This window comes from Gallinula chloropus, assembly GCF_964237585.1.
Source record: "Gallinula chloropus genome assembly, chromosome: 2".
In the NCBI taxonomy this organism is placed as follows: domain Eukaryota; kingdom Metazoa; phylum Chordata; class Aves; order Gruiformes; family Rallidae; genus Gallinula; species Gallinula chloropus.
Window position 1 is genome coordinate 115986186 of NC_140086.1, and position 22647 is coordinate 116008832.

A 22647-nucleotide genomic window follows, 5' to 3' on the forward strand; every position below is an offset into this window, starting at 1 on the left:
CAGTGTGGTCACATTCTTGGCACCTTTATTTTCAAGTGGAATGGCGACTCCTCAGCTTGCGGTTGCTCTCAGAAACCACATCACTGCTTTTAAGCTGCGAGGTCATGGCTGAGGAGAAAGGGAAGAGCTTTGACTGCAACAGCAAGCTTCTGTCTCTCATTAGAGATTCACTGCTGCCTCAGTAAGTATAATATTGCTCCTGTAACAGGGAATAACTTGATACTCAATCCAATTTGACAGTGTATTTGTTTTAACTACTCCTTTTATGTTTAAATGGCAAAACGAAAAGAGGAATAGCAATTAAGTGCTGCCAAAGTTCTCTGCCCAATATCTCTCTTCTAGTTTTTCGTCCTTTGTCATATACAACACAAACACAACTCCTGTGTGACACTCATTTCTGATAGTGTCCCTTTGGCTGCTCATGGAGTGAAACAAGATTCCCCTAACTTTCAGGCTGTGATTTCAATACTCCTCTCTATTCTGCTAATAAAGTCAGAACATTATCACATCATATTTTTGTCTGCTTTGGATGTTGTACCCTTATAGAAGGTGCTCTGAAATCATATCGAATGGCATATAACTTTTTAGAAAGGACTGGCACAGAATGGATTAGTTGTCCATGGTCCACCTAGGGGTTATTGCCTGTAAAGTGCTGTCCTCTCCTGGTGCCCCAAGCAGCACAAAAACCCTACTGCAGCTTAGATGAAACTACAGCCTGTGGGCCAGATGTGGCCTGGAAATCCAGTTTTATGGTTCATGGTCAAATGAGGCCTGTCATTTCAAAACAACTTGCAGGTGAGCATAAAGGCAGCTTTCTGTGTTACTCCTGTGCTTACTGTGAGCTGATAACGTCTGAAAGCTGAGGGAAGGAAAGGAGAAACATGGGCTGAGAACAGAAAAGATGTCATCATCTGTCTTTCCCATTATTCTAAAAATATTTCACTGTAGTTTAATGTGTGGTCCTCAAAAGTTAATAATTGTAAATACTTAGCTGCCCTAAGTGAGGAAATTGTTCCCCACCCCTACATTAAGTAAGTGGCAGAAGGGTGGAGGGATGGATGCTGGATTATGATCAGAAACACAGCGCCTTCCCCAAAAATAAGACAATCTCTTGCTAATTGAATAATGTTCTTACAATTTGAGGACCAAAGTTATGTCCATGCAAGATGCGTACTCTTTTCTCTGTGGGAGAGAACGAGTAGGAAATCTTAGAGCTCTACAGAGAAGCTTATTTTCACACCTTTCTTCACACTATTTATTTTTCACTGGGATATATAGTATTTGTTATTTTGAATAAAATGTTAAAATATTAAAAAATGATAAATATTATTTTAAAACTAGAGTATATGCATTATTAAAAGCTGTTATACTGTTCTTCAGATAGGGGAAGAGACCTGGAGTCAAGTGAGACCAAGTTCTGAATCTTGTCCTCTGTAGATATGCCCATCTTATAAAATGTTTCTTGTTGAACTGTGCTGGAGGGGTGGGGTGAGGAAAGTGTCATGCTAGTTCTAGACTAGAAGGAAAACACCCAGTAACTCCTGTTTCCCAGCTAATTAGCTCAATTGAGTGGCACAGCTTTTTGGTCTGAGGCTAAATATGATCCTACTTTGGGGACTTCCACTGCACTGTCTTCGCGTGCATTGCATTGTAGATCCATTCAAAAGGGTCTTGCAGTAGTTCATATCCTGGTTGCAGGCTTGAAGTATTTCCTGAATTGTTTCCTTTATCTCACCAGTAGAGATGATGATACTTGTCTTTGTAAACAGACAAATCTTACTTTACTTTGAGATTATCTCAAGAAAGTAATTATTGCAGTTTATGACATTTGGAATATACTGGAACTTGATTAAAAACAATTTTTACTCTAGCTTAGGAGCATAGTAAAAGCAGTATGTAACTCAGGGGTTCAGAAAGAGTTAACTGGTGTCTGTTAATTTAATACATGACTTGAACCTGTGGTTTGGGCCAACCCATAGTAAATGTGTTCACCTGTGGGGAGCAGGTAATCAGTGCAAAAGACACAGAGCAAACAGTGTGGAGGGGTGGGTGAGAGTTTTCTGCAGAAAAGAAAACTCAGACTTGGTTTTGACTTGAAAGCATCAAAACTCAATTTGGACAAGACACGAAAAGAGATTAAGAAAGCACCAAAGCAGCTGGGATATCTGGATTTAATGTGTGAACTTCTTCTAAGGAAAGCTATAGTGGTACTTGTTTGGGTATGTATTTCATTCCTATAAATATTTTCTATGAGTGAATTTGTTTATATGTAAAACTGACACAGAAAATAGAATATTGGTCACTATGCATGAAGTATAGATCATCTTAATTTTGGGATAAATGGAGGGAATGTAGCATTTGCCACTTCTTTTTCATCTTCTTCATCATCAATTAAATGGTAAACCCATTAAATATTTGTGGATTTTTAGGTTAGAAAATTAGCTTCCTCACAGGATTTTGATTGAATGAAATGGTGTCTTTTAATTTCAGTTCAGGAAAATCAAATGGCCCCATTTGTTGGGTGGGCCATGGAATGTTAGTAGCAACAGCAAGGTCTGTTTCAGTTTTCAGCAGCCTGTTTTCCCTTACCGAGATTTCCATGAGGTGATATTTGGATGTGTTTCATAGATGTCTTCTTGTAGTTTTATTTTCACTGCCATAGCTTTCATTGTTCTGAAGTACTTTTGTATTGTTCTGTTCCATATTACTTGGAGAATGGAGGTAGGCTGTAGTTAAAGCAGAGGTTTTTAAAAATTTGAAATAAAAAATAGAGTTCAATGTGAGTGTTCTGTAAGTAAAATAATTTTTAGAAAAATCATTATGTAATTGAAGAATAGAGCTTAGTCATAAGTTGGTTGATGATCTTCTTGAGTACCCAGTAGATTTTCTGCATAATATTTCAAGGCTCAGCTTCTTGAAGCATAGGGGTTTTTTTGATCAAGATCATAGATTTTCATAAATTAAGAAATAAGGCATAAGTGTGAAGGCAAAATGCATTGTAATGCATATGTTTTCTTTTTTTTTTTACTTTCCTTTACTGTCACTACCACTTCTTTCCCTGTTTCCTTTCAGGTATGAGCACATTCTGGTGGCTCAGGACCCAGTGCCAATGTATGCTCTGAAACTGTTGGTGGCCCTGACTGACCACAGCCCTGCTTATGTGAGGTGATGCAATTAAATGTTCCATGTTGTTCTGCGTTCCTTCTCTTTACATTATTTTTTTTTCCATTAGGAATTAATGATAACACAGATCTTGCTATCATACTACTTTGACTTGAAAATCCTTGAAGAGTAGTTATTATAGAACACAGTCTTATGACTTCTGTGCTGATTTTATATGATCCTGGTAATTTTAATATGGATTTAGACAATAAAGACAATAAAGACAAAAATCACAAGAATCTTACCGTTAAAGTGATCATTAAAAATTAAAAAAAAAACCCCAACCAAAACTCACATTATCAAATCTGCTGCCCAGCGAAGCAGATTTGTACTAGGATGAACGTGGTGTGTTTGTAAAAGGTTTAGACCAGTGAAGCCACTTCAAAGCAGTTAATTTTTTCTGCAAATATAACTACCCTTTTAAGGTTCTAAATACAGATTTTAGTGTTTGGTATAGGTACACTTGGTATGTTTAAAAGTGTATTGATGTCTCTTTCTTCTTGTTCCAAAGTGGTTATAGGGTTTAAATGGCATTTGTTGATAGTAATAAGGAAGCATCTGTCTCGTACATGTGTGTACACAAGCAGCTATTCCTCTTTCCATATCTGCACTGAAAAATCAGGTGATTCTTGCACTGACCATTGTCTGTTAATGGTGTCTGATGGTGTTGATGGCAAAGAAGCTACTGCGCTTTTCTGCTACTGTCTCACTTTGATGGATTGAAGTGAGCACAAGAAAAAAGCATAAGGAAATTTCATGGCAGAAAGATAGCAAAATATTATATTCTTAATGTTTTGTAAGCTTATGATAAAATATTGCTAGCTGCTAACATATTTTGAATGCTTCTAATTATTATTGTGTAAGAATACAAAATAATCTTTGCTATTACTCTGCTGTTGGGGTGATTTTTAACTTTATTATGGGACCTTTTCCACTCTATTGCTTTTTAATTTAGCAGTGGAGAATTCTAATGATATCCCATTAATGTGCCACAGAACTAGATCTCTCTCAAACATAGGTTCCAGCATGTGTGAGATGGTAGCTAAAAAAATTCCCCCAAACCGTCATGAGCTTCCATGAGCACATGAAGTATTTGGGCATCTGATCATATGAGCATCCACAGGAAGAAAATCTGGTTTTAGGGAAGGATAAGTGTTTTCTTCTTTGTTTTCACTGTAACAGCTTAGAATATGAGTTGTTTCCCTTTTATACATGTTTTTATGTTATGCAATGACTGCTGTCTGATAAAATCTCATTTAGAGTTCATTTACTAAGAAAACAGTAGATACTTGAAGGATGAGCTTTGAACAGTATTTAATCTCAATTCCCTATTTTATACTTGGCTCCAACCTAATAGTCTGGCTTTAAGAGTGTTTATAATCTTCTCTCGTGGCTCTCCTAAATACCTGTCAATTTGTTTTCTTCAATAATTTTTAATGGTTTATGATAAAAATTCTGGATATTAAACCAGTGTGAAAATAAATAGCAGAGTTCATTCTTTTTAAAAATATTTTTTTAAAAGAAGTCACTGATATTAAGAAAATGTAGCTGCAGTTAATGAGTTATCTCTGGGCTACTGGAAATTTGCATTAGAGGGGTTTTTTTTTCCCCTTTGCCAATTACTCTTGGTAGATTGTACTTATGTAAGGAGTTGTTGGAGGAACTGAGCTTCTCACAGTGGGAGCAAAAGTCTGCAGCAGAACAAGGTCTGATTTAACTATGCAAAGTCTGTATTAAAGAATACTGTTATAAGATACACCTTGTTCTTTGTGTGTTTATCAACTTCATGTGTAGGTTTTATGTATGAATAGAAAGTCAGACCTTATCTGTTCAGTAAGGTTTGGGTTTTTTTTTCTTGTTCCTGCTACATCTTGTACACTGTTTTGTTGTGGTCTGCAATGATCGGATTTCTAGATTTTCTAGTGATAAGGAGTTGATATGGATTTCTTAGTTTCTATTAATATAGTATATTGATTAGCTCTTACAATAGTCAATACATTTAGGAAGATATTTTATGCCATGCCTACTCCAGAAAAGCTAAACAGCATCTTCTGTATGAGGTTATGAAACACAGCTATGTATTAAGCTGTGTGCCCTTTCATGTACCTGCTTGACTTAGCTTTTGTCATCAGATGCGCGAAGTTTCTGACTTTAATATATCCCAAAGCTGTACACTTGAAACTATGGAATCTGATTTTTATGGGTTGCTAAAATAGACGTTTTTGGCTGCAAGGAAGGGAGACAGTAAAGGAGGTGAGGGGATTGTCAGATACTGCATCAGAAAGTAAATACAGGAGTGGGGCATATTCCAGTACTCTGCTAGTAAGGTAATTTCCTGAGGGAGAAAACATAATCTTAAAAACTAAAGGTGTGACCTTTTAGATTTATGGTGGATTGAAGGACAGGGTAGCAAATTAAGGAACCTGCCCCACCTCCTCTCTTTACTGTAAATTTCCCAGACAGACATTAGTCACTGACCTAAAGAGGAGGAAGAGGTGGCAGAAGACAAAATAGGAAGGTGCTCAAAAGCAATTGAAATTTCTGCTACATCTAACACCGCAGATCTACTACATGTGAAAATGATAGATGGATAGACCTTGTACACTGCAGTAGAGACTGTCTTGACTAATTAAAGTACCTCTCTATCACAGTGTCTTTGGAACCATCCAAGAGTGGTCCAATTTTCAAGCTTCGCTTATGTTACTGTTCATACCCGTGCATTATCTGTTAAAGACCATTAAAGGCACATTTTAGAGATGCTATTAGTAATGGATTGATCCTTCTATCATACATCATGATGTTCTACATCAGCATTTGTTTACATTTCAGAATATACTGAAATGTTCTGTCTAATATGCATGCCTTTAACAGTTTGTTTTTAAAAATCAAAAACCCAACAGCTCAGGCCCCAACCTCTTTGGAGCTCAGGGTGTTGCTTTTAATTGGTTTGCATTGGCAGGATTGTGATTCAGTTCACAAGCTTTTATTAGCATTGAGCATAGATTATCTTTGAACCTGCTGTGGTTTCTTTGCCATTCTAGTAGAGGGCTGGCACTTCAGTGCTTTCCTTTCCTGGTGAATTGATTAATGTGGGCTTATATTAATTGCTTTAAAAACACTTTGTTCTTCTCATTAGTCATCTTAATTTTCCAGTTTCAGGTTGAAGTGCTCTCCTTAGAAATTAGATCTATTTGCTTCTAAACATCTGATCTGATTTTTATATGTTTTCTTGTTTCCTGTAATGAATACAAATAAAATAACATGGAGGAGTTCTGAGAACAGGCAGGCCTATAGGGCCCAGTCCACCTGAACTGAGCACTGGAATTATGCATTAAGGTGTACGACATCAGTGAGAAAATCCCAACACAGATGGATTGAAAGAGTTTGTCAGAGGATCACATGGCGTTTTTAGAACTTTGGGAAATATTTATGTAGACTTGGAACCTGATTCTGATTATGCTAGTTTCATGTTTATGAAAATTGAGTTGTAAACCCCCTAGTTATCTTATCAGAGAAATAATAGTGATATAAACCAGCAAAGAACTTGTATTATTTTTTATATTCCTATTATTTGTCAAAATAGTGTTATATATGCTGCTTTATTGAGTAATACCAGGTAGGAAGACTTTCCCAGAAACAGACCTTTGAAATGTTAAGTTGTGTGTCAGCCAGTAGCACTGTTGTCAAGTCACACGTTGCTGTGAATCATATCAAAGGCAGTGGACAGAGTTCATTATTGCAAGTGAGTTCTAATCTAGTCACGTACTGACTGTAATACTAATTACTTGATTAATGTGAAACACAACTCCTTAATGTTATATTTTAAAGAAGTTCCCCTTTAGCAAAGAAATTAGCTATTAATCTTATACCTGTAATTGTTTCCTCTTTCACATTGCTGATCAGTTGTTGAATGCTGAAGTTTTAGAAATGTGAGGCTGCTACTTTATGGTGCTGTGAAGTCGATTATATTATTGAAAAATCTCATGTTTGTAGGATTCAGATATTTACCCTTTTAATGGAAAGCGTTAAACAGAAAGAGAAAATTTTAGCCTTCACTAATGAATTTTTGCCCTTGTGAATAGAAATCGCAAATGAAAAATTAGCAGGTAGTGAGGGAAGGTCAGCTGGTTAGGTTACTGCACTTGGCGTTGCAGCCTTGAGTGAATTCAGACCTGCCCCAAATCTCGTGTTCAGCATGAAGCAAATCTAAACCACCATCCAATCGATTGTCTTGGCTCAACTGTGGGTGCCCAGAGAAGGCTATAGGAAGAAGGCAAGTGAGTGGCAATACTTTCTGCAGGCTTTTTCGGCCTCCTATGAGATATTTTTTCAGAAACTGTACTAGAAGATGTAGTATTCTGTACATAGTAACTATTGATGAATAATTTTATTTTCACTTTTGTGGATTCAAAAATACCTTTGACAAATAACTTTCAACATAAACAGCTACACCACAGCATAATCACCTGCATAGGAAGATTTGTTATCTTTAAGAGTTTTCTTTGGATTTATTTGTTTACTCTGGCACTTGCCACTTGATTTTTGATGCTATCAAGTTCTAACAGTGAAAAAGAAGCACACGCTACTTCATAAACTTCTGGTATGTTGTTTACATTAACAGTACCTTTAGCAAGCTAAACAATCCTGCTTATTCTTTGAAAAGCCTTTAGTAGGGGTATTACATTTTGAAATCTCAAGAATACTGTAGCAATCAGCTCTCCTTTGTCCATGTCCTGGCTGACTTCTTCAAAGACCCATCATGGATTTGACATTTCAGCCCTTTAAAATAAATGAAAGCAGAGAATTTTAAACAAGGTACACACCTGGTTTCACTTTGCTGATGATGAACAAAAAAAATAGGTGACAAAGTAATTTATTTTCTCCTTCTGTGGTCTAATAAACCTCTAAGCCTTTTCCGTAGGACAGCCTCACAAAGAGAGGTTGGAGTGTAACCCTCTGTAGAGTGAGGGTTACTGACTAGCTAAATTTCCCTCAAGAGGGAAGGCTGCTGTTGAAGAAGACATTTGGAACCTGAAGGTCTGTTACAAAATGTCTTTGTTAGAAGTGTGAACATTAAATCAACACACAATAAACCCCCAAAACTACCGTTTTTAAAAAGAAGAGAAGCAAATAATGCATGAAATCAGTAATCAATACCCATTTAAGATTCACAAATCTAGAAGTTAGGAGCATTTTAATCCTTCATATTTAAGTCTTCTCGCTAGATCACCCAGATCCCTGCTCAGTGGTTTTAATATCATGACCCGATTTTAGGCCCATATTCTCCACATATATAGAGATAGATGGTTTTACTTATTATAACTGGAAATTCTAGGACCATGAGATGATTTAAAATCTCAGCTCAGGGTGGGTTTGCCCTTATGTTCCTCTTTCTTTCACTAACAGAAAATGGGTTTGGATTTGTAGGAAGTTCCAAAATATTTAGGTTTTTTGAGACTCTGCTTAGAAAGCATGGTTAGAGCTAATCACAAATACAAGAATTGCAGTCTCTATGCAAATTAAAATCTGAAATGCTGATCTTCATTTTCAATACATTTAAATCCCATTGTTGAATGGGTGCCTTAAGTTCACTTCAATGTCTCTTTTCTCCTTTAGATATTCCTTAATTAGTTTTTAAATATTTAAGCATCGCTTGATTACAAATTTCTGCCATTCTCCAGAGGTGGTGACAGATCTTTTGTCATGGGGTCGAACAAAATTTTGCAGGAATTTAGAGTACTTGGTGTCAATGTTAGTGTGTGAACTGGAGCCTTCACTTTTATCTCACCCGTTCTCTTCCATTTGCCTGCAGTCAGACATCTCTCTATTAATCCAAAGGTGATGTGGTTTTATTTATATTTTTTAATTTTAAATTCAGTAAGTTGGGTGTTTTTTTGGGGGGGAGGAGGGAGATATAGGAGGAAGTATAGTACTGTAGGTTACACTTCATAACACAGCCCATAATCATGTCATGTCCTTTATGCTACTTCCTTGCTGTGTCATGATCTGCATGAAACATAAAAAGAGAGGAGTCTCATATTAATGAGGGTGAAGGTGTAAGGGCTACTTAACCTGCCTTATTTAGTGCATTGAGAAGATAGTTCAGTAATTTAACAGATGGGTGTGTTCATGTTTGCACCTTTCAGATCACCTTTCCAAAAATCATATGGGTTCATAAGCTTTCATTAACACGATCTAAGAAAGTCTGAAGTGTGAAGTGAATGCTTTGCTGCCTCGGAAATGTTGATGAGTGAAGTACTTTCTCACCTTCATTGTTTAATGGATTGTGTGTATAATTTCTTAGGGAAAAGAATAATAACCAAAGATCTTGGTTGATGTACAAGACTAGTTGCAGTCCTTACTAGCTGTAGAAGGCTGGATGCAAGAAGAAGACGCTTGACATACTATTGTGTTTTTAATTTCATAGAATCATAAAATATCTCAAGTTGGAAGGGGCCCATAAGAATTGAGTCCAACTTCCTGCCCCTTGCAGGACTAAAACTAAATTGTACAACTAAAAGGTTTTTTCAGTGTTGTCTAAATCTTTTTTCATATATTGAATCAGTTAAAATTATTTAGCAAGTCATGATTCAAAATTTATGGAATTGAATCTTCTTAGAGCTAAAATCTCATTCAGGCTTAACTTTAAAGCTTTAAAAACTAGCTATTGTCATATTCTGGAAAACATTATAATTTTGTGAAACATCAAGATCTATTTTCTGTTAAAGCTGAAAATTAACTTTAAAAATTAATACAATTATTATTTAACAGAATGTTAAAAAAAAGCAGAACAGGAGAGAGCAAAGACTTTGTGTCTCCTTGCCTTCAAACAAGTCTTTAAAACTCAAGCAAGAATGGAATTTTTTTTATTTAGTTGGATGCAATGAAAGTCTAAAATATGTAATCACAATCTGGCAGCAACTTCAGAAAATATCAGTCTTCAGGCTTTAACAGCAACAACATAAAAAAAGCTCTGTTAAAAACTGATTTAGGATCCTTAAAGGAAGTAAGATTTACTAGAATTTCAGTAGTTCCATTTCAGGTGACCAGTGAACTTCATCCTTAAGCTGAAAAATTTCTTGAGACATAGTACTTTTTAAGATCAGTTTTTAGAGTAAGATATAGTGATTGTAATTGAAAGGTTTTTAATTGCATTGCTTCTGATACTACAGGAGATGACTAGGTTTATCAGGAATTATTGTGATTACTTGACCGTACCTGAAAATAATTGGGTTTTAATTAATCTGATATTAAATGTTTATGAAGAAGTATTGTAACTTTTTATAGGCATCCCAAGAACCTGATTGAGACAGGTGTCATTTTACAGTAAGTTTTGCAATTCTTTCCCACAGAACTCCTACTTTTTATTATATAACTTTCATATCCTCTATGCTCTCCATTATGGTAGCATGAATGCTTTAATGAAATTTCATTGAGATGTGTTATTTTGTCTAAACTAAACCAGATATACTTAAGTGAAATAGCAAAACTGAGTGGATAATTGACATGCTTTGGTTCAGTTGTAACTAAGGTACTTATTAGATCACTTTGAATCAAATTGATAAAGTACTTGGAAATGAATCTCCTAAGTCAGCCTTTAGCAGAAGGAACAATCATCCAGTTAATTTTTTTCTGAGACCAGATATATTAGTACAGTCCAATTTTCCTGGAAGTGTTTTCTCTCAGAACGAAATAAAACTCACATTAAAATCTAGGACTGTTTGGATAGAATCATTTTGAGTGGATTTGCAAATTGTGATATAGATTCACCTTAAATTTCGAAAACTGTCCCTAAACGGTGGTTTTGTTCTCCAGTTAATTCTAGTTTCTAGTAACAGCCATGTAGAGCTCAGAATGCAGTTTTTATTGTTATGCATGGGGAGGGAGGGAATCTGTAAAACAATCATGGAAAAATGAGTTAATCAAAACTACAGTTACTGATAGTTTATGGCTTTGTAAATCAAGTTTCTGTCACTTTCTGCAACTTTGTATAGTATGTAAATTATTACAGTGTTCCTGTTTAAGTTTCTTAGAGAAAAGTGGAAGAGAAAAATTATCATCCATGTATCTGTACTGAAACATGTTGCTGAACAAACTGAGAGGCATTATTGGACTATATTTGTGGCCTACAATGGAACCAACTAAACTTATTATATACAGAAAGTTAGGCTTTGTTTAAAAACAAACAAGCAAACCCCACCAACCACCCGATCTAATCTCAGGAGAAATACTGGGATTTTTTGTTCTGATGGTACTGTTCAACTAGGAATACCTTGCCACATTATTTCAGAGTACAGATCCTAGCACTTCACAGATACTCCATTCAGAGAAGTAATTTGTCCTTTCTAGAGCATCATCAACAACATGAATTGGAATGCTGTGGGCTTAAATATCAAATCCTTAATATCAGAGTGAATGAAGATATTTGATATAATAGAAGAGTATTGAAAAGGGCTTGAATATGTGTTCCTAATGTTTTAGACTAAATCAATTCTTTTTCAAAGGTAGGAGGAAGCATTGACTCATGGGCGTCAAGAGGCCATGAAGATAACACGTAATGCAAATACATATAAATATTTCAAGGAAAATATCCTTCAGGCCTTAGTACTCAAGGGAAAGAAATACAGGATTTTTTTTCCAATCAGATATTTTTAAGGAACCTAACTCTGTGTCATTTTTAAGTGAAACAAAGGTCATACACCCTGAAAAGCAGGAAAGTGGTGCAATTCCAGTAAGGCTGGAGGTTTTATGTTGCCACTGAATGTGTAGAGTGCAGTTGCAGAGTCTTCAACTTTGACAGAGAGTTTCACACAGTTTTATTTATGAATATAACCCTTAGTACCCCTCAAGCTTTTGGTTGTAGCATTTTCTTACTATGTACTTACAATTTGGTATAAAACATTGGGGTTGTTAACACTATTTAAAAAAAAAAATCAATGCTCCCTTGCCAATTCTGCTTTGCTGGCAGGGAATCACTTTGTATTATGATTTTATATTAAAGTGTGACATTTTATTTTGGGATTGTTAGTTATTCTATACCGCTTGTGAACAGGCAAATGTAAAACTGTAGAAAATAATGGGAAATCGGTTAAACACAATACATTGTGGCTTAGGCTTATCAAAAGACAAATATTCCTATAAAAATATGAATTTTAAAGCTGGAAAGTGAACAAGAATTGAAAATGCTAACTGTTCTGCATCAATAAGCTTGCTGAAACTGCTGGCACAGTGACCAGGACTGTGTTGATTCCCTTCCAATAAACACATGCAACAGACAATTTTTGACCTTATGCTGGAGCTGAAAAACACCCCTTTTGTTTTACCACGTAATTATTGGAAGTTATTAAAAATTCAGCTGCAGATACATAAACTGCTATAGATCAGTTCATTTAATAACAATCTTCAGATATTTTCCTTGAATTTTACATACTTTAACAGTTGTAGTAAATACTCAATATAACCAAAAGAAGAGATCCTACTTCAGCTATTTTTCCTACAGTGGAGTTGTATGTTTACTGTACTTCTCAAATCTTGTTCCTTTGTGTTTATGAATAGCAGTCAGCTTTTCCTTGTTAGGTTTCTCAGGTTTAATATTAATTATACACTTGTGAAATATCTTTAAAATATATAATGGTGATGCATATAGATCTTCATTGTTATGTTTATCTTCCTTTTTCGTCTACTACAAAAAGTAAAATGTTATAATAAGTAGATGTTTTTATTTATATCCAACATAATTTTATGCCTGCAGAAAGGCCAAAAGTCCTCTCTTCCTCCTTGCCCCCTGGGTCATTTGAAATGTAAACTACAGCAGCTGAGAAAGCTTAGGAACTGGAATTGAGGAGTAACTCTTTTCAAGAAAATTGACTTTAAAATAATTGGACCCCTAAAGATAAGGTTGATAGATCTTTTCACTGATGTGTTTTATGGTAGGTACCATTATAAATTGTGCCTTGGTATAATATTTCTTAAAATCAATGGTAAGATCATTGTCTTTGCCTTTGAAGAGCTGCTGAAGGGCATGGTATAAAAGTGTGCCAGCAAGATGACTTTGAAACTTTCCGGTTCAGTGGTGAATCTTTATTATTTGGGATTCACCCAAAAAGAGTAAATTTATGTGAGCTCTTCTCTAAATTATTCAGCATACCAGCAGCCTGCAGAGGCTCTTCCAACTTAGAAACTCCTATCTTTGAGTTTACTTGCCGTTTGGGAGTTAAATTGAGGCATTTCCAGTTGACCATCTTCTATCTTTCTGTGCTGCTGTAGCAGCATGAGGTTGTCTGTTCATTTGCCGTTTTGTGTTTATTCTCTGTCATCTATTGCAGCTTTTCAATCTGATTGTACATGTATTTGCACCCTTGTGAGTTTGGGGTTTTTTGTGAATGACCCAGACCAGAGAGAGAGAGACAAAGTGCAGCAGACTGCAGTGCATCATGGTGTTAGCAGCATGCATTCTTAAGTTGTGGCAGGTGTCCATGTCAAATTCTGTTCGTATCTTAATGCCTGGTTTTTATTGTGAGGAACATCTTATTTGTCACATTGCTGCCCTCCCAGAAAAGGTTTTTTTTATTGTATAATGAGAAGTGAAAGACTAATTAGTAGTGTTTACTCCAAGTGCAGCAGTCTGTGGGTTTTTAATAAAAAACTTATGAAGATACTATAGTATACTGATTTTTGAAAATGAAGTGATGTAAGAGCAGATTTAGGGGGCGGGGGAGAGAAATTCACTGCTCTACATTTTTACAGAAGACTTTTTGCCCTGTTTCCTTTCTTTTGGAACTGGCTGCCACCGTAGCTATAACCTACTTATAGGCAAATCCTATCTATTAAGGAGGAAACCAGCCATCTAGACATGTAGAATTGACGAGAGTTTACTGAAGTTAGTTAAAGCACTAAATAAGAATATTTAATTGTTAAAGAATGTGAATTAGAGGAATAAAATAATGACATGATTAAATTTCTTTATTAGTGATGCAAGACCAGAAGCTTTGTTAATTTCACTCTGTTTAGTTTTTTCTAATTTGGTATAGTACCCAGCATGAACATACACAACTGAAATATCCTATTGCTTTTTCACCAGAGAATGTTAGTGGTAAAACCCCAGACTATACCGATGTCAAGTCTTATAAAATCAGATGATCGCTTACTCTGAGCCAGCGTTGTTTATTTGGAAGTAGGTTTAAATGAGAAGAAAATGCAAGAACTTGATGTTTAGAGTTATCATTTGCTTATGTATAATCAGGATTCTGTATGTTTGACAGACAGGGTAGGCCCTAATATAAATTTTACAAAAGTCTAAGAAGAACCAAACTATTTTTTGGTTTAGAATATGACTATTTTGTGAAATAAATTCCATAGCTAATATCTTTCAAGTGCTTTAAGACATTTCCATTGTAAAGATGTACAAGATAGCGATGAAGAATGGGGTGATGTCACACTCTGTTTTTGCGTATGTGTACAAAAAGTTGGGGTAAGCATTGTCTTAACACATTGCTTGATGTGACTTTATGCTTTAGCTTATGTATGTAACTTTTTTTTAAGGCTGCAGCTATTTCTTGTTTGAATCATAAAGGTTTGCAGGTGACCTTTAAGAATTGCCTTAGTGACTCTGGTTTTGCCTTGGCTTATCTCAGCGCAAACGGTAGCTGACTTTGTAATACTGTAACAGTCTGCTCTGCTTATAGTTTATGAAACCAATTGTTTCATAATTTACCCTTTACCACAAAAGAGTTTTTTTCTGGGTTTTGCCTAGGCTAGGATTGTTTAGCTGTTCTTGTTGTTCAATTGTATTGTGCTCCCAATGTGTTCCCAGTTTAAATGCTGCTTATGTAGCATAGTAAGCAGCTTTTGCTGGGATAAGTAATTCCAATATGCCTTAAGCGTAAGAAGGTTTGTGCTGGCAAAGCTTCACTTTGTCAGTACGGTTGCTGTTACAGTAGTTGCTCTTTTTAGAAGTCTGTGGTGTTTAAATGATCTTTTCTGAATCCAGGATTGTTATATCCACATCAGCAAAATTCTTTTCTACAGGCATGTCTAAACTTTTGATATAACTCGTAGATTTGGCCCTGGAAAATTAACTTCAAATGTAACAACTATCCTATATGCAATCCTGGGACTCTGTTATGACGTGACTGTGTCTAAGGTGCCATAACCTTAGTGCTGGCCACAGAACGTGGGCCTTGCAGAGACTATGGGAACTGCTCACAGCAGAATTTGGCCAGTCTATTAATATCAACCAGATTCTAGGAGCTTTGCTAAGAAGGCAGTGCTGTTGATGCTCGCCTCTTCACATTTTTCACATTAAGGTCTATGCGAAACATTGAAATGCTTTAGCAATGAAAATGCCAACCTAGGAAATGTGCAAATGAACAGCCTTCTTACACAGGTCTGCAAACCTCTAAAGGTACTCCATTTTAGAAGGAAATAGCTAATTCTAATACTGTATGCATGTGGGTTTGGAATTGCCAAGAAGTGATAGAAAAGCTTTTATGGTAGGAAATGGATGGAAACGATAGTTCACATAATGGTTGCACACAGGAGTTGGACTCGATGGTCCTTATGTGTCCCTTCCAACTCGGTATATTCTATGATTCTGTAATGGTTGAAGTGTTGTTGGATAGCATAGAGGACAGTACCTTTCAGGTTCTCCCGACTTACCTAGGAAAGTCGTTGGCATTTCCCTTGCTTATGAATATTATTTTTCCATCAATTTAAGAACATAAATTGTTCTTAAATTCAAGGTTTTAAAATTAGAAATAATTCATTTCTTTCCTTACATAAACTCCTCTTTCTCATTGTATTTTCTGCTAGGTATAACTTTTGCTTTCACACATGTCTGTGCAAAAAAAATTGAACATGTTTGGTTAAACAATGCTATTACATGGACATGTTGAACATGTTCATATAGGTGCATGTGGTTATAGTGTTTAATTTAGTGGATGTGTTTTACTTATCTCTAGGTCAGTGCCAGTGCAATGTAATAAATTGTGCAATGTGATAAATTTCTTCATGCGAAGCCCCTGCTCCCATCCTGAATTCATATAGATTCTCTATGTTCATCATGGTTATGTTAAGGTGAAGGCAAGTGTTGGAGAAATAGGGAAACAGTATGAAGTAGAAAACCAATATTCTTACTGCATGTATCTGACTTCAAGGTAGTTCCATGGTTCTTAATAAATACAGTGATTCTGTTAGTATAATTGTCCTTATTATGGTATGTTTCCTTTACATAGCATGGTTTCAATGAATATGAATGATTGGGGTTCTGAGAGGTGACATTAATCTACATGAAATGTTTTATGACCCTTGAATGTTTGTTCTGTCCCCCTTTGTCTTCTCATGAAGTTGGTAGAACTGTGTGCAGTTCTTTTTAGTTTCTTCTGGTGCACTAGTTAATGCTATCCATGAAAATATCTTCTCTCTCTTACTGGACATGAATGAAAACGGTTTAAGGGAAACAATTTTATCAATGTATTGGTGTTTGTTAACAAATAGGTTTATCAATCAGAATTAGTCTGGTTATCATTGTACCAGAAGCCAGTAGAGGTTATTAGACAGTAAAGCTTCTTCAAATATGAAACTGGATGCTTACTTTAGTCAAATATAGCTCCTGTTTATTGGTAGAGAACTGTATTATATAGCTTTGTGTTTTTAACTGACATACTACTCACAGGACAACTTTGTAGTATGTTTTATGCTGAGTTCCCTGAATAAGTGTGCAAAAGCATCTGTCTTGCCCTGAGCATACAGTCATAGCGGACATCCTCAACACTTTCAGATGTTCTCTGTGCTTGAGTTCTGTGTTTATTATGTGGAAAAGAATCTTAACTTATAGCTGTGTCACAAGGCTGAACCTAACTATTGTTTATGAAACACTTCAGTAATGTTACAAAGATGCAAGAGAAACATCTTCCAAACAATTTGGTGTTCTCAGTGGTGTTTGGTAAATAGACATCTAGTATACTGTGTAAGGAAAAAGGAGAATCATTCTTCAAATTAGATGGTATAATATGGAAAAAGAGTACATAATCATATAATTTGTATTTCATCATAGTGTTTGTGAGGGGCATATTAAGTGGTTTGAATTCTAAGAATAGAAAAGGCTGCATTATTATGAAATATTAGTTTTTTGAGAATATTCTTCTTTCTTCCAAACCAGAATATATATGTGTGTGTATATATATACACACATATGCTCTTTTATCTGTTTTTGTAATTCAGGAGAACTTAGCTAAATTTGTTTGGGTAACCACTACTCAGTATTGTCAAGAGACATGACTGACAAACGTATTGTATATTAATGTTATGCCCAAGAATTTGGTTAATGTAATATACTTTAAAAAACACAGCATATTGACAATTTTACTGTGTGTGCAGAGGTGCGTGCAGACTGTTTCATAGTATATATACTCTGTTTCTGAAATGTGATTAATTTCTGCCATTAAAAAATATTAATTTAATTACTATTCAACTCACTTGAATTGCGTCAGTGAAGCAGACCTAGAAGCAATTTCCAAAGCAGTGTAACACTGCTGTTTCTATTTAATAGCTGAAGTGGAGCTAATTTTTGTTGAGAGCTAGTCAAAGGCTGAGGTTCTGGGTCATGGATTTTAGCAACAATTATTCTACTACTCTGCTCATTTTGTTAAGTTTAGTGTGTTAAATAAGAATTCACTTCCTCTCTATTTTAATAAATCTTAAAATATGTTTTTACAGCCTTCTTGAAGAAAGCCATCTTTTCCCAGTTCTTTTTCAAGTCATCTTGGTAAGAATATTTTTTTTAAATCTATAGATAGAAACCCAGAGGAATAGATACATATCATATCTCCCAAATCATGTAACACTAGTAAGTTTCATTAGGCGTTTTGATAATATGATGTTGATAAAATGAAATTGAACAGTATGGTACTACAAATGAACCCAGTGTAAGCTGTCACGTATGTTGTTCTTGCCAACTAATCTACCTGTATAAAAACTTCCTTTCACAAAGTATTTTTTTTTCTGTTTTGAAACAAAAACCTGGAAAACAAAATTAATGAGCTTGATCCTTAATTAGAACTGTATGTTTGCCTAACCCAAGCAACAAATGCTGAGAAACTTGCTTTATTTTTTTTTTTAACAGTATCAAACCCAAAGTCTGCTACTGCTGGCATGATAATGCCCGTTCCCACTAATCACTTTTTGAACTGCTTTCAGTTTAAAGTATAAGGGCTATGATTTTAGATAGTCACTTGCTGAATTTCCATCCCTAAGCAGGACCTGCCACTTAGGAAAAATGTACATGGTTTTGTGTGTCTGAAATCTTGCAAAACAAATGCGCTAATGAAGTAGAAATACCTGTTTGTTAATTTGTAAACCAGGAACTATGCTATTCGCTAGCCTTCTCGTTGCTAAATTCCACAGCTGCGTCTTCATTTTGTCAATCTTTTTGCTCATGAAGTTTTGTCAGGTAAGTATCCTGTCATGTAAGCTTGCTCCAGATGAATACTAAATGTACATTATAAATAAATGTGTGGAATTTACGCAGTGCAGGCAGATTGCGTGCTTGGGTTTGTATCATTCTTGAAATTCAGTCTTAGGGTAGATGATGTTCATAAATGTGATTCTGTATCAGCTTTGATTTTTCCTTTCTTAGGTTTAAGTATTTTAATCTTCTTTCTTTCTTTGCAGTGATTTATTTCACTGCCTATCACTTTAATACTTAAATCTCATTAATACCACATACCTAGATAAGCACGTTTTTATTAAAGTCACCTCTTTAGTGATGATAGGTTTTGCCAGTAGCATGCGGAACTCGGGGTTTATGGTATTTTTGTGTATACCTATGTCCAAATCTCTTCTTGTGGTAAGTATTAACAGTAAAAACATTTTTCAGTAGTTCATAAATACTTTTGACCTAGGATGAGTACTGCTTTTAGATAGTACCAAGAGAGGAACACAGTAAAATATCAGTCAAATGTTTTATGTTAATAGCCTCAAATATCAAATTAATCTTTGAAATTTCTCCAGGTGTTAGAATCTTGATATTTAACTGCCAATTTATATATATACACATAGCAAGTTTGTTGATGACACAAAACTGGGAGGAGTGGCTGATTCACCAGAAGGCTGTGCTGCCATCCAGTGAGATCTGGACAGGCTGGAGAGTTGAACAGGGAGAAATTTAATGAAATATAACCAAGGCAGGTGTGAAGTCTTGCATCTGGGGAAGAACAACCCCAGGTACCAGTATAGGTTGGGGATGGACCTCTTGGAGGGCAGCATAGGGGAAAGGGACCTGGAGGTCCTGATGGAAGCCCAGGATTACCATGAGTCAGCAATGTGCCCTCGTAGCCAGGAGGACCAATGGCATCCTGGGATGTATTAGAAGGGGTGTGGTTAGTAGGTCAAGAGAGGTTCTCCTCCCCCTCTATTCTGTCCTGGTGAGACCACACCTGGATTATTGTGTCCAGTTCTGGGATCCTCAGTTCAAGAAGGACATAGAACTCCTTGAAAGAGTCCAGCGCAGGGCCACCAAGATGATTAAGGGAGTGGAACATTTTCCTTATGAGGAAAGGCTGAGGGAGCTGGGCCTTGTTCGCTTGGAGGAGACTGAGGAGTGACCTTATTAATGTCTATAAATATGTAAAAGATGAGATCCCTTCCAACCCCTAACATTCTGTGATATAGGCACACATATATCTGTGTGTATGTTTAGTATATCTGTGAGTATTTGAGTGTGCTCATGATCTCTAGAAATATTCCTGGATCTTTAAAATCTTCTTACAACATATCTGAAGTCAAGGAATTTAAAATGTGTGTATGCTACAACCATGTGAGTAGAATAAGATGGAGTTGGTCATAAATGCGTTCTCCTGGCCACCCTACACACAGTTTTAACTCATGAGTTCTAGAAATAATTTTTTAGAGAGCAAGAATCAGCTGAGTTCAAATTGTCTGCATGACTGGTTGTCTGTGAAGGCTTCACAACTCCTGTAAACCGGGGTAGTTTATAGTTAGAATTGGGGCAGAGGGGCGGCTTATAACTTTTAGGGAGAAAAACAGATTCCTTGTTCAACCTTGTTCAGAGAGGACACCTGTAATGGCTTCAACAGCATATTCATCCCTCAGCTTTAACAGTATACTGTCAGCTGTGGCCAGTGTTGCCACCCTCCTTATTATTCCCCTGTTTTCCCTACAGAAAAGTGAATTCAGGAAAGGAATATTGAGAAATGGGGAAGGCTCAGGAGCTAGGACTAATCGGACTGGAAGGATTAATCACAAGGCTGGTTTTGCTCATGAACAGAACAAATCCTTTTGTTACAGGTTTCTGAAACAGTTTACATGGTCATATGAATGAAAGGCACTGCGTATAATTTACTTCTTGTTACTGTCCATAAACTAGTCTTTGGCTAGGCTTATACTTGCATTGGTGTCAAGAAACAGATGGGTAACATTGAGCTCGGTGGTGTACCTAGGGTTTTACCAGACCCTAAACTATTGAATTTGAATTATTGTATCGATTGTCCGAAGCGTATTTTATATTGTCAGTAAGTTATTGTAGAGCTATTGCTATCAAGTTCAAGAAATATCACTAGTACTTCATAATTTTCTATGCTGAAAGCAAATGTCCAATGTATCTTCTATGCATCATTAACTGTAGTTGCTGTTATTTCCAGCGATGACAGGCCATTGACTTTTTTAGGCTCTGAAGGGAAATAATGTGAGCTCAGAATTGAAAAGTGTCTCCAGGAGCAGTCTGCATTTCTAGACTGTGCTACAATCAAATTGGGATTGAATGTGCTAGCTTTAATCTGTCTATCACAGCAGTGAGGACATGATGGCTTGTAGATATTGGGCAATTCACCAAAAATGGATTTTAATGTGACTGCTTCTTGCTGCTCGTTGATGTGAAGTTGCACTATGTCATATACTGCATACTAGCCGATGTGGTCTAAGCAGGAACGCGGAGATTTAGATTCTCATATATATGGACCATTTAGATCTCTGAGCTCAGCTGAATTATACCCAATGTATCCTTTCATGTCATTTATGACTGCTATTATTTAAATGTTATAATTGCCAAACCAAAGGAACTGGATCAGTTGAAAAGGGTGTTACTGTCTACCTGAAGGGTTATACTGAGAGCATGGCTGTTAGCTTTATTCACCTGAGCTGGATTTTAGTTACTGATCTATTAGCAAGATGTTTTAAATACATTTGCCATTCCCCTGGAAACCCTCAACACTCATTTATCACTCAACACTTGGTTACATTTAGGAGATGCAAATTAATAGTATACTCTGTGAATATGTGAAAGACCTGGATGCAGTTCTTTACTGCAAAACTTGAGAGGGGAATTTTGTGTTACACCTGAATGCAAGTTCATCATGACCCTGATGCCAGATCCTCATGCTAGCCATTACGTAAGTTATGAGTTCGTCTGCCAACCAAGGTGAAGGTATAGCTGCAGTATGAGTAGGCATTCGTCTTGATATAATGTCTCATGAGACCAGTGAAGATGCAACGATGTGTGTCTATGGAAGAATGGAGACTTATTGACAATAAATGAGTATGTTTAGGATGCTAAGTGATTGAAAAAATCAGAAGGCAAGCTGGCATCATAATGTGTGAAATTTAAAAGGCGCTAACTCCCCTTGGTAATGAGGTTAAAAAATAATGAGTCAAATTAGATGACTATGTAAATGATGCCAAAAGTTCGGTTGATGTAGGGTATAAATAAGGTAAACTGCTGTTGATGAAATAGTAACTTCTGCTACCATCCCTTCTGTGTTTTATGTTTTACTTGCTGCCTTTTTCTGCTATGTCCTTAGATTTGTTTCTATTATATTTTACTATGTCAAAACTATGATTCTACTTGAATATTATGTCATAGTGCTGGAATGAGATTGATAAAGGAATTAGAAATGGTTCAATCTTATATTTATAATCTGTGGCTATTTGTATTTTAGATTGCTACCAAGATTTTGCTGAGTGAAGCTGGAATATATGTTATTTTACATAGTATGTTAATTTTTAGAGGGGGTAGGATGGGGACCTTCCACACATCATAATTATTACTTGGCCTACCTTTAGGATTATCAAAATCTAATTTATTGTATAGAAACAAATTTGTGTAGTTAGTGAAATTCTATTTTTTCTGTTGATAAATATAAAACCTGAAGCCTGTGATTAGGAGTTCAGTGTTACCCTGTTCTTAAGGCTCAGTAGTCAGTTGTGTACTTACCCTATTAAAATCTCGAATAAATCTTTTCATTACACCAGCATCTCAGACTTGAGTTTTTGCTGTCAAATGTTTTTGCAACATTCTTTATTATAATGGTCCGTGATCACGTGAAACATGTGGCAGTGGAGATTTAAAGGCATATCCTTTTAATAAAAATTCCTTTATAGTACAATTGAAGGGTACTGTATAAAAGATATCTTACTATTAAATACCATCAGCTAGTGGTAGATAATGTCTTAGTGTCTAAACTGTACAATCTA

General features: G+C 35.9%; 1 protein-coding gene across 1 annotated transcript in view; it reads left to right on the forward strand.

The window, feature by feature from the left end:
- Positions 1-22647, forward strand: part of ULK4 (unc-51 like kinase 4) — a gene marked incomplete at its 3' end in the record, with an annotated part of 240969 nt that overhangs the window by 92758 nt on the left and 125564 nt on the right. Inside the window, exons 28-30 of the mRNA XM_084260654.1 lie at positions 4-181; positions 3073-3165; positions 17878-17926. Of these exons, the coding sequence (XP_084116780.1) occupies positions 4-181; positions 3073-3165; positions 17878-17926 (320 nt within the window). The remainder of the gene's footprint in view (positions 1-3; positions 182-3072; positions 3166-17877; positions 17927-22647) is intronic.